Source organism: Podarcis filfolensis (genome assembly GCF_964270895.1).
Source record: "Podarcis filfolensis genome assembly, chromosome: 5".
Lineage (NCBI taxonomy): Eukaryota > Metazoa > Chordata > Lepidosauria > Squamata > Lacertidae > Podarcis > Podarcis filfolensis.
Window position 1 is genome coordinate 9,639,666 of NC_139608.1, and position 12,446 is coordinate 9,652,111.

Consider the following 12,446-nt stretch of genomic DNA (forward strand, 5'->3'; position numbering starts at 1 on the left):
GTTTTCCCCCCTCTTGAGATTGGAATAATGAGGCATGGTGATGGGTGAAAAGTGAGATAGTCACTTTTTCTGAAAAGTTTGGTGCAAGAAACAAAATCTACAATTACTTTTTAACTCACTCCAAATTTTACCAGTCACTCTCATTGTGGATCAGTCCAAAGGTAAATCCTGTTTTGGTTTTTTACTCTACTCATCACATATAATCCATTGGCTATTTATTTTCAATTTGTGTGGAACTTGGTCCTGGAAAATAAGGACTGTAGGAAGCAACAGTTTATTTTGCAATTTCCACTTTCCTTCTGGGTTCTTTTATAGGAGAGGTGGTCTCACACGACATTTTCCAACCTGACTGTGAGGCCCCTTAATGCAAGCCTAGATCAAATATTTCTTAACTCTTTGACACCCATCTCTTCTCCTTCCTTTTCTATATGCTTTTTATCAAGGTATTTCACTTTAAAAATTTTGAAAACTTGCATTTTGAGCAACTGGATGCATGGCTGGCTGTGCAATTTGAAGCTGGGGAAAATATCTAGCCTGCTCCTGAAAAAAGCAGCACCCAGTGGTCTCAGCGGCTCCAGAATATGTCACTCTCTCACCCCCCCAACAAACTTCCTTATACATCCATCAGACTCCCTTTCCTCTCTCACTGCTCACATGATGCTTTGTTTATAATTGCCTCCAGAGACAAGGCCAAGTACCATTTCACCCCCTACCCCCAGTAGGTCGGCTAGATTCAGGGCCCCCACACAGCGAAACTTTAAACTTTTTCTGATGTCCCTGAGTGGTGCTTTTCTTTCTCTATTCAACTTGTGCCTACATTTTGGGTTCCAAACAAAGCTGTTCCCTGGACCTCAGAACTTCTAGGAGCAGAACTGGGTGCAAGCAAGTGCCAGACATTGTCCGCTCCTAAAGGATGCCAGGGAGCTGAGCCGCCCAGCAGCAAATTAGAAACTTTTGGCTCCTAAAGAATGAGCTGGGTTGTTTGTTCCTGCTCTCTGCAGCTGCTTTCCCCCTTCTCTTCCTCCCTCCCCCTCCCCCCCCCCGTTTTTTGTGGTTTATTACACACAGGGTCCTTGATGAATGGGAGCCCCTGTTTTACAGTACACCCCACTTACGGGACTTCTCTCCAGGCCCACCACAGATCTGACTCATCAGCAGCAGGGCACCGCCATCATAATTCTTCCTAGAAACCAGAGGATAAAAAGGGGTTTGTTGGAGGTTGGCTGGCCTGCCGAGAGTCCTGCCTGCAGGCCCTGCTAATGCCATAGCTAGTTGTTCAGGTCTTTGGCCGAATAAGGTAACAGAAACAAAGATTGTTCCCTTGTTGGGAAAGGCGACTGTGCCCAAGTTTGGGGCTGGGAGTGTGTGTGTGTGTGTGTGTGTGTGTGTGTGTGAGAGAGAGAGAGAGAGAGAGAGAGAGAGAGAGAGAGAGAGAGAGGGCACCCGTCCAAGTGGGATTAAGCCTGCGAGTGCAACTTTATGAGGTCTGGCTGGGTGGCGGAGAGACTCTCCAGAGTGGAAGGAGCCAGTTCAAACATAATTTATGACATGCCACTCATAGTTAGAGGCGGCTGTCGTTAAGAGTTAATTGTTGCATTGTGTTCAGCGTCTACTGATAAGAATTCTATAAGCTGCTTACATGTTATCATAACTCATGGGTAACAAGAGAGCGAGAGAGCGAGAGAGCGAGAGAGAGAGAGAGAGAGAGAGAGAGATGTAGTAAAGGGAAAATGAAAGTGATTACTCACCAGTCATCATCAGCAAGTGAGTGAGTGAGAGGCTGTTGTGGGATCAGTGCCCCAGGTGTAACTCAAGGGCACCTGAGGTTAAGCTCCCCTTGGCCAAGGACTCATTGTGTGGGCCACTGATTTAGTCATGCTCTGTCTACATCAATTCCCCACCTGTACCTTGGGAATATTTATCCCCAGAGTGTGCTATTGTACTGTAACTAGACCTGCACTGTAATTGCTACTGGCCACAGAATTATGTTCATCCCAAGAACCTCAGCTTTCACTTATTTATTTTTTAAGTTTCAAGCCCTCAAGCACTCATATACTGGCTTGAAAGTGCATGGTTGTTGTTGCTGCTGCTGCTGTTGTTCCTTGTCGAGGGAGGGGGAACAATTTTTACAATTACTACTTGCCTTTATAAACCAGTCCTTCCTCCGCAGAATTTAGAGCAATAAAGAATATTTATCCTCTCTCCTTTTCTCACAACAACCCTGTGAGCCAGGCCATGCTGATATAGAATCATTGCAATTTAAAACTGTGGTTGAAATGAATCTTGGAGGTCATCCAGACTAACCTACTGCTTAATCGGAATATTCAACATAGGATGCATCAACAGCATTCATGAGAAATGGCTCTGAAACCTCTGTTTAAATGCCTGCAGTAAAGCAGAGGAGGAAGTCTGTTCCACGTTGAACTGTTGAACTGTTTTTCTTGTCGGCAAGTTTATCTGAGTGTTTTAGCAAACTCTGCTGCAGCTGCCCTGCCAGTGCGCCAGCATCACACCATCCTCCCCGCTGCAAATTATCTAGCACGAAAGGCAGAATTTGTGCATCCCTCCTGCACAAGTTCTAAATGTACAGGAACTCTTGAGAGTAGAGAGTGTGGCATATGAATTTATCAAATTAAATTAAAAAAGAGTAACTTGTACAATTCGCTCTGGGAGAGACATGCCAGTTTCACCCCTCCCAACTTACACAAACAAGAGTCACATCCCACTCCCCCCCCCCCCCGCTGATCTGGATGCGCAAAACAGTTCTTCATTCATTCCTAGCTACTGCTTCGTGTTGCCTCCCAGAGCCAAACTAGTTGTGCCCCATTTGTTCAACCACCTGTTCGCTCTGTTCACAGATAAAACAGGGAGGTAAGTGATTTTAACATCAATAGAGGCACGTGGTGTCATTCCAATTCAACATCCTCTCTGCAGATCCACGTTGGCTCTCAGAAGCAGGGGTCTTGGCGCGGGCTCTGCCTTCAACAGCAACCCACACCCTGGTTATTCTGACAGTTGATTGCTGACAAGGCTTCTCTGATGCGCCCGGCTTCAGAATGCAGCTGCATGTTTGTTCATGGCCTTGCACTGCCGCGATCATATTACGCCCACCATGGTTGTCTCTAAAGAGAGGGATTGGCTTTAAGCCCGCGCTGTTCCTTTTTAAAGCTCTTAATGGAGTAGGCCTTGGATGTCTTAAAGACCTCACCCATCAGACCCAGGCTTAAGGAGATCTTGGCCAAGACATTATCTACTGTTTCAAAAATCCACCATTCCTCCGCCAGCACATATACCCCGTGTGGGTCTCGCCTTCCATTATTTCACCCCTTAATTTCCTGCATGCTTCATTTGCATGCTCTGATGTGCGGCGTGCGGTTTGCAGCAGGAAGGAGATGCACCTTTGTGAAGGTGAGTCCGCCGCTGGAAGACATGTTGACCAAGGGGTATTGGGGAAGTGTGAGTTCAAATCCGCACGCTGACATCGAGTTTCTGGGTCTTCAGGAAGTCGACCCTATTTTCTAGTTAGTTTAGCTGAAATAGCTGTCGCCAACCACCACACAACATTGCTTTAAGAAATAAGGACCAATGGATTGACGAGGCACATTGCACAGGTAAACTGCTATATAGATTTAATGACAACACACATACACACACAATCAATCAATCAATCAATCAAAACCCCAACAACCCTCCATTAAATAATAAGCTAAGACAGGGACAAGATACAAAACAGGTCCACCGACACTGTTGGTAGCTAGCTGAATGGCTTTAACACAATGCTGCGATATGAGGTTGTAGAAAAAACAAAGCTTTCTAGAACTAGCCCTGTTAAACTCTCATTTACTGAGTGCCACGTTTAAGATTCAGAGATGATCAAATTTTATTGACTAGCTTTATTTTGCTTAGGTAAAGTTTTTAAAATTCCCTTGACTGCCTCTCATGACAAGACAGTTTGATGGCTTGAGGGGAACTGAGGAAGCTCCCTCATACCGCGTTACACTGGTCCATCTAGCTCACTATTGTCCACATCAACTGGGTGCAACTTTTCTGGATTGTAGGCAGAGGACATTCCCATCCTTCCTGGAGATGCCAGGGAGCAATGTTTGTTGTGCTAATGGGCACATTGTGTAGCATAGCTGCTTTCAGTTCATCGCACTCCGGATGCTTCCAGACTTGTTGCTATTTTGCAGGTGGGATTCAGTGACATACCAACAAATTCAGGTCACACCAACACTGTATATTTAAAGCCCTCTTATATCACTTCAGCAGCCATGGCTCCCCCTCCCCACAAGGAATCATGGGCGTTGTCCATTGTTAAGGGTGCTGAGAGCTGTTAGGAGGCTCTTAACAAACCAGTTATCATGATTCTTGGGGTGGAGGGGGGAGGAATCCATGATAGTTAAAGTGATATAGGAGTGGGCTGCACTGCTAAAGTGGATTTGGACTCCTGCGCAACCAGCCCACTCCCAAAACAAACCGGGCCATTCTGCAGTAATGAAAGTTATGGGAAAGTGCACTGGAAAGGGTGGGATCCCCATTGCGTGACACAGTGTCATATCAAACCTCCCCACAAACAAATCAGAATGAATGCTCATTTGCATGCAGATGGATAACATTGAATGCTCACTAAACACAGGGCCGGCCCACCCATGAGGCAGACTGAGCAGGTGCCTCAGGCGGTGGAACCCCAAGAGGTGGTGCCCCCATGGGCATTCTGCCTCTTTCACCACTGGCAGAGCAGCACTGAGACGGCACCTTTCCTTTTTGCCTCAGGCAGTGAAACAGGATGTGCCACGCCTGAATAAGCAGGTCACCTGGGGGCAACCTGTGTGGCCTGGGCTTGTGGGTTGATTCAATGTGGTGGGAGCAGGGCTGAGCCCTCCCTAGCAGCAGTGGACACTGAATTGGTTCCTTGCAGCACTGATGCTTACTATGGACCTTGTTTTGAGGCAGATGTGTTCGTATTTAATGAAGGATAGATGTGTAGTTATTTTGGTACCCAGATGAGATGCTCCACGGTTGAGAAAGACATTTTACTTACCTGAAATCTTCAGAGGAGAGGTGGGTTCCCTGCCTTTTCCTCTGGAGCACCAAGGTCAAAGACACAGCTGAGGAACTATGAGGTGAGCTGGAGTTGTTCCCCAATAACACACCTTTTGGGAAGAAAATCAGTGGGAAGGTTTGGCTTAACAGTTAGGCTCCAAACACAGTTGCATATACCTAGCCTATGGCAGGCTTTTCTGTGCAGGTGAACATGTACACCCACATCCTCACAGCATGGGGACCAAAGCGGGCCAGGCCTAGCACCTTAGTCATATTTGACTGTACATCCTGACACAGATGTGGTGTAGTGACCAGGAAGCCTCTGATTCACATCTTGCTTCTCCACTGAACTCACACTTCCTCAGTCTTTATGCCAATCCATCTGCATATGGAATGTGAAAAGCACTGTTACAAGGAGTACAAGATAACGTAGATGGAACTTCTTCTTTTCTTTTTTTAATGCTTTGAAGTGCCATATAAATCTATGGTCCTTTCATAAAGTTTCCTTTCCAGCAAGGAAAATTATGGCCGGTATTCTGCACATGCGTTCCATCAGCACAAAGACTTTTGACTGCACAGCAGAACTCTCTCTCTCTCCCCCCCCCCCCCCCGCTATGGGATTTTCTCCAACCCTGCAAAACAGATTGGGGGAGGGTGCAGGGCACACTGGGAGAAGAGAGGGGGTAGTTCTGCAGCGCAATTGGAAATCCTTACACTAACAGAACCAGTACATTGGCTACTACTCCAATGTGTGGGAGCAGTTTCTCTGCTTTGCTGGATCCTGGAGAACAGAAGAGTCCTCACTTTAAAGTAGCATGTGAATAGAAGGACTGCAAATGCCACTGAATGCAGCCTTTGGTAGATGGGCTTTTGCAATCTCTCATTTCCCTTGGGAAGTTGTCTCCCAAAATACATGCTTCAGATGGTAGGGCATCACATATGGAAGAAAAAGATGTTTGAGCCACTTCTGAAGATGTAACAGGTGCACATGTTGGGGAAAAGAAGAGCATCTCTCCAGTACCAAATTGGTCAGTCACCAGGGGTGAGGAAGAGATTTTGTCTTTTCTTATGCAGTTCAGTATTATACATGTTTACACAGAAACAAGCCCTTCTGAGTTCACTGTGGCTTGCTCCCAAGTAAGTGTACATAGGATTGCAGCTTTAGCACATGGCAGTAATTAAAGTTGTTCTGCAGGTATTTCAAGGTGGGTCCCCCTGGCTGTTCCCACTCTCTCTTTATGCACAGAATTGTATTCTAGGTGATGCAAGTTCAGCAGTAAGGAGCTGATCATTACAGATAATTTCTACAGCTCTGTTCAGAATGCAGTGCTCAATTTTCCATTTAACATTTTAAGAATTACATCCAATATAGATTACATCATGCCCAATAAGAGCCTCAAATTTACATTGATATTACATTACTCTAATAGAAACCCTTCATGTCTGTTGACAAACAACCCAGATCTTCCCTCCAGATCAGTCCAAACAACAATAATGCAAGTTCATTAAGCCATAATTTTATTTCAACTGAAATGTCTCAACTGTGGTATTTTAGGTTTTCATTTAAGGCCCTGAAGCTGTCTTTTTAGACAGTTCATTTTTTTGGACAGCTCATCAGATTCCCAAGTCCTTGCTGTAGTCCAGCACTTAAGAGTGAAAGGGTCACCCAATCCCACAGGAAGCTGAGTGATCCCTGATAAATATGATTAGCTGCAAACATTTCCACATCAGCTATCAAGGCTTAACTGAACAACAGGAATCTTTTTTTGCTGCATTGTGTTCCTGTGACTTCCACCTTCTTCACTGAAATTTGTCTCCATTGACCCTCCTGTTCTTGTGCTCGTCTAAACTCCAGAACCTGCTCCTGGTCTTCCTGACAAAATTTTGCATGGATAAGGAGAGCCTGATGGATTAAGCTAATGACCCATCTAGTCCAGTATCCTGTTCTCACACTGGCTAACGAGATACCCAAGGAAAGCCCACAAGCAAGACCTGGGTGCCACAGCACTCTTCCCTCCTGCAATTTCTAGCAACCAGCATTCAGGAGCAATACTCCTTCTGACAGTGGAGGTGAACATAGCCAGCATGCCTACTGGTCACTGATATCCTTTTCCTCCATGAATTGGCGCAATCCTATTTTAAAGCCATCCAAGCTGGTGGCCATCAGCGCCTCTTGTGAGAGCAAATCCCATAGTTTAATGATGCACTGCATGAAGTACATACTTTTGTCTGTACTGAATCTTCTAACATTCAGCTTCACTGGAGGTCCACATGTTCTAGTGTCATGAGGGCGAAAAACTTTTCTCTGTCCATATTCTCTATGCCATACATGATTTTATACATCTCTATAATGTCTCCCGTCTTCTAAATGTTGGATTCTCTAGCAACAACAACCCAAATGTACAAGGTGTAACATCTTCTCCCCTTTCATAAATTAAAGATTAAGTTATCGGGACAGAGAAGTTCTCAGGACAGTGTCTCATAGTGCAACAAATTTAATCCAGTTTGAAACCCATTTAATTGTAAGACGCTTCCCTTCCTGGCTCCAAATGCTGGGGCTTAAGTAGCCTTTGTCAATGCTCTGTAGCCTCTTCTCAGAACTGCAGTTCCCAGGGCTCCTTGGGTGGCAGCCAAATCAGTACAAGAGGCTTGATAAACTGGTTCAGATTTATAGAGTCCCGAGAAGACGCTGGGTGTTATTCACACCAACCAGAGTGTCATGGTTCTGCTTTTTGAAGTTCCTCTCAGCAATGCCCAACGGGGACAACAGAGGACAAGATGGTTGGACAGTGTTCTTGAAGCTACCAGCATGAGTCTGACCAAACTGTGGGAGGCAGTGGAAGACAGAAGTGCCTGGCATGCTCTGATCCATGGGGTCACGCAGAGTCAGACACGACTAAACGACTAAACAACATCTCAGTAGAGCTTATGTGGGGAGAATCTCCTGGTGGTTTATGCTCTGTGGGGTGCCAGGGTCTGGCAGGGCCCTGATGATTGTGCGATGGAGACAACGGGGCCAGAGGAGGACCCAGGAAAGGGAGGCAGCAATTTATGGGGTTTAGGAGAAGGGTCCTAGCAGTCAGAGAAGGAGGTCGGGGCACAGGGCAGGTTGAAAGCAGAGGGCGAGGCTGATCAGATGAGGGATGGGCCAGTCAAACTGCTGCCGCCATTTACCCTGCTATCTCCTAAGAACCAGGAGGGGCTTGAAGAGGCAAGCACAGCAACGGCATCCAGGAAGAAGAAGTCTCAGGTTGCATGTGCACACTCCATCAGACAAGGGTACATAAACCTGGGGGCGCATGGTTCCACTGTTGCGTCAAATGCTCCACCAGGCACGGATCTGGAAAATAGCTATGAAGGCACTAGAAGTGTGTGTGCTTTTGTCAATAAAGTATTAACTAGCTGGCATTTGCCTTCCTTGGCTGGGTGTGAACAGGACATGGGGTTAGCTCTCCCTCCCATTCTTCCTGGTGCCCACACTCTGAAGTATCCTTCTCACCTTGCTCTGTGGCAAGAGTGTCTCTATACATGAGGACTACATGAGTAATGGTTGTAGCATTGGATTCTATTTTTGTAAATAAAGCTGAACAAAGAATCCACTTGCTAAGGAATTCAGAGTTCAACAGATTTGTTAGCAAACTCCAGCGCTGATAAAGCACTTACATTAAATTATCTATGAATATTTGTTATCTTGTGCCGGTTACATTTCTTCCCCACATTAGAACTGGATCCCATGGAATCAAATGTGTGCTTAACTATTTGTTTTACAAAGCAGAAGTGGAACAGCCCAGTTAAACCAGCTCACCTTCATTCCAGAGCATTTTTTGCATACCTTGTAATTTCCTTGTCTTAATTTTTTAAAGCACCTGTTTTACTTGGGCACAATCCAAACAGAGTTAAGCACTTGTCAGTCCCAGGAAAATCAATGGGATTAGAATGTGCTTAGCTTTGGCTGGACTGTGCCCTTAATGTTTTGTTAAATCTCAGGATGGTTGCATATATTCCAAAGTTACTCTTTTGAATAAAGAAACTTCTTTAACAATTCCTGGACTATTCCTGCCAAGATAAGCAGAAGAGGCATTTTAATACATACATTTTCAGCAATTCTGGGAAGATACCTAGACAGTGAAGGAAAACGACTATTGTGTTCTGAATCTATCCATTTTTATTTACCCATCTGTTATTTATATGTGGATGCAAAAAGAGTTTTGACTTGCAGCACAAAGGAAAAGCCCCCTTTCTACACCAAAAACCAGGGATGTCCTTAACGTTAAAAGCAAGATCTGAAGACAAGGATGGGAGCAGCCCTCTGCAAAGATTTACAAACAAACAAACAAACAAAAAATAGATAAATAAATAAATGCTAACCAGAAAGTAACCACTAACAAGAATTGCTCCTCCTGCCCCCCCCCCGCCCCATCTCAACCCACTGCAATTGTTTTTTAATATGCTTTTAATGACCTGGTCTCCTCATACCTACCTCCTTGCTTCCCAAACTGTTTGTACTGTCCCCAATAACACTCAGTGGAAAGCTGTCACTCCTGCCTAAATCCTTCCTTAGGTTGGATGCGATGCCGACGTTAGACAGGGTCAAGAGGTCACCATCGATTTTGGAGGCCACCTGGAGAGTCCAGGCCGTGAACTGACTCAAAAAATTTATATCAGAGCTGGAATGGCCCACCTCCCAGGGTTAGGCCTTGGCGAACATTCTGCCAGCAGGATGGGGCCTGCCTGCCCCAGCTCAGAAAGAGGCCAGAGTTGTTGACCCTGTTAGCTGACCTCTTCAAACTTCTGGAGAATTTTTCTGGCAGTTACCACGGCGACTGGGCACTCCAAGCTTATCCTTCTTACTGGAAGGGGGGCGGAATTAAGAAGAAAAAATGTTAAAATCTATCTTGCAGAGATGCCTATCAGAGATCAAATACATAAAATGTTTTAATTGTTTGCTTTTTGCGCTGTCTGCTCTGCCATTAAGTTCAAAATTCTAACATCGAGAAGATAATTAATATAAAAAAAAAGGTTTTGAGTTTCCCATTAAAAGTGAGGAGCGGTGCTTAGAACAAGTAGTGTTGCCTCTTCCACCACAACAGCTACTTCAAGATGTGCTGGTTAAAAACCAGAGCCAAGCTTGTAAATACAGTCCAACCAATAATTTCACCACCAACAGCAACAACTAAAAGCCCCCCCCACACCAAAACTTTATTGGCTTCTCCTTTTTCAAATGGTCCGATAGAAACACAATTTATTTATTTATTTAAAAAATCCTGTCTGATATAAATGCTAATTGACTCCTTCTTAAAATTATCAAAAGTAAATATTATACTATAAAATGATAGCTGCATGCATGGGAGGGAGGGAGGGAGGGACTAGAGGTACCTACTGGCTTTCAGGAAAGGGTGTCAATTACTGGATGTAAGCAAAGTCGAAAAGAAAGTTTGTGTGCCTTTGCAAGTGCCCCAAAGGATATGAGGAGCAATCCTAAACATGCTTTCTCATAAATAAACCTCACTGAATTCAGTGGGATTTTGAGTCTCTTCACAGAACTAAGTTCATAAAGTTTCTTAGTGTCTGGAAATTAAACAGAGAGAAAAGTGGTTCAGTGAGTCATGTAGACTCCATAAGACTCCTCTTCAGGATTCTCTCCCTACCCCTCAATTCTTTATTTAGGAATTAACACAGGGCTGCAAAATCACCCTTATATGACAAGATATAACATATCAAATAATGGTTTGGTAAAAGAGTGAACAATGGGAATAATGGAGTACAGCAGAATATCAAATACATAAAAATGAATCAATGAGCTAATTATATTTAATCAAGAAAACAAGTTTCAAGAGGCTAATGGAAATGGGAAGAAACCAAAAAAGTATGGGTACAGGAGGCAATAAGAAGAATATTCTGCAAAACAATAGCTGTAGAGATATATTGTTATAAGAAGACAACAAATCTCTAAGCAAAATTGTTAAGAATAATCTGAATGTTGAGGCTTTAGCTTCCAATGTGCAAGAGTGCGTTCAAAATGAGTCCTTTTGCTCTTTGCGCCAGACCAATCCACACTGCAGTAAGCTAACTGAACTTTAGATTCAAGCAAAGATTCATAGAATTTTAGAGTTGGGACGGACCATGGAGGCCCATTAAAAGGTAAAGGTAAAGGGACCCTAGACCATTAGGTCCAGTCGTGGCCGACTCTGGGGTTGCGGTGCTCATCTTGCTTTATTGGCCTAGGGAGCCGATGTCCAGCTTCCAGGTCATGTGGCCAGCATAACTAAGCCACTTCTGGTGAACCAGAGCAGCGCACGGAAACGCCGTTTACCTTCCCGCCGGAGAGGTACCTATTTATCTACTTGCACTTTGACGTGCTTTCGAACTGCTAGGTTGGCAGGAGCAGGGACCGAGCAACGGGAGCTTAACCCGTCACGGGGATTCAAACCGCCGACCTTCTGATGGGCAAGCCCTAGGCTCTGTGCTTTAACCCACAGCGCCACTGGCGTCCCCATGGAGGCCCATTACTTTGGGCCAATCAGTGCGCATAGCAAATGGCCATGATCCAGAATTCAGAATGCTCGCAACTCAGCTCACAATCCAAGACACGCATCCCATGCCTCTGCAAAGCATCCAAGGCTGGATTGTGTCCAGCAGAAGATTGATTTGCCTGGATCAGGTTCCCGGTAGATAGTTATGCTGCAGCAAAAATGTTAAGGAGACAACTTGAAGGTGAATAAATTTGCAATAAAAAATAACTTTTAAGAAGACTAACAAATTTATCGCAATGCAAGCTTTTGTTAGCTAGAGTCCATTTCATCAGATGCATGGCATATGGGCACTTTTGTAAGGTTGGTGCAAGCTGAAGCAATCACTTCGTGATTTGAAATGTGAATAGATACACCCAGTCCACATTCTCAACATTCAGCTTTCTCTTTGAAAACAGAAGTACATACAGGCAGCTGCAATTGGAGACTGGGGGAAAAAGATCTTCCCCGAACCCCTCCAACCTCAAGTCTTCTGTTTATCAGTGCCAAACACACCACACCTGCAACCTTTCTATGAATTCTGCCAGCCAGGGTGGACAATGCTGGCTTAGATGGACCATTAGCCTGATATTATAAGGCAGTTTCTTCTGCCTTGCACAGAAACTGGCTCCAAATCTCAGGCCTCTGCAACAGAACTATGTCATTCAGAGAGGGGTGGATGTGTTATAGTGAACACTGAATGTAGCAGCTCACTGGGTTCATTGAGTGATCAGTTGGGACAGTGAAGCTTTTCTTTTGACATTTTCTGTCACATTCTTGTGGAACAGCTCTGTCCATCCGAGAGCGTGCCCTTCCTGGTTGCTGATGAACTCATGCTGTGGGTTGGTGATTCACATGAGAACCATGGTGCCAACTCATTCCCGGGTGACATGG

At 44.9% G+C, this 12,446-nt stretch overlaps 1 protein-coding gene across 1 annotated transcript in view; it reads right to left on the reverse strand.

The window, feature by feature from the left end:
- The window catches only part of LOC310763263 (uncharacterized protein), a gene marked incomplete at its 3' end in the record, with an annotated part of 435,273 nt that overhangs the window by 12,890 nt on the left and 409,937 nt on the right, over window positions 1–12,446 (reverse strand). The window contains exons 7-8 of the mRNA XM_083615146.1: window positions 5,042–5,153; window positions 1,116–1,183 (exon numbers count right to left, since the gene is read on the reverse strand). Of these exons, the coding sequence (XP_083471272.1) occupies window positions 1,116–1,183; window positions 5,042–5,153 (180 nt within the window). The remainder of the gene's footprint in view (window positions 1–1,115; window positions 1,184–5,041; window positions 5,154–12,446) is intronic.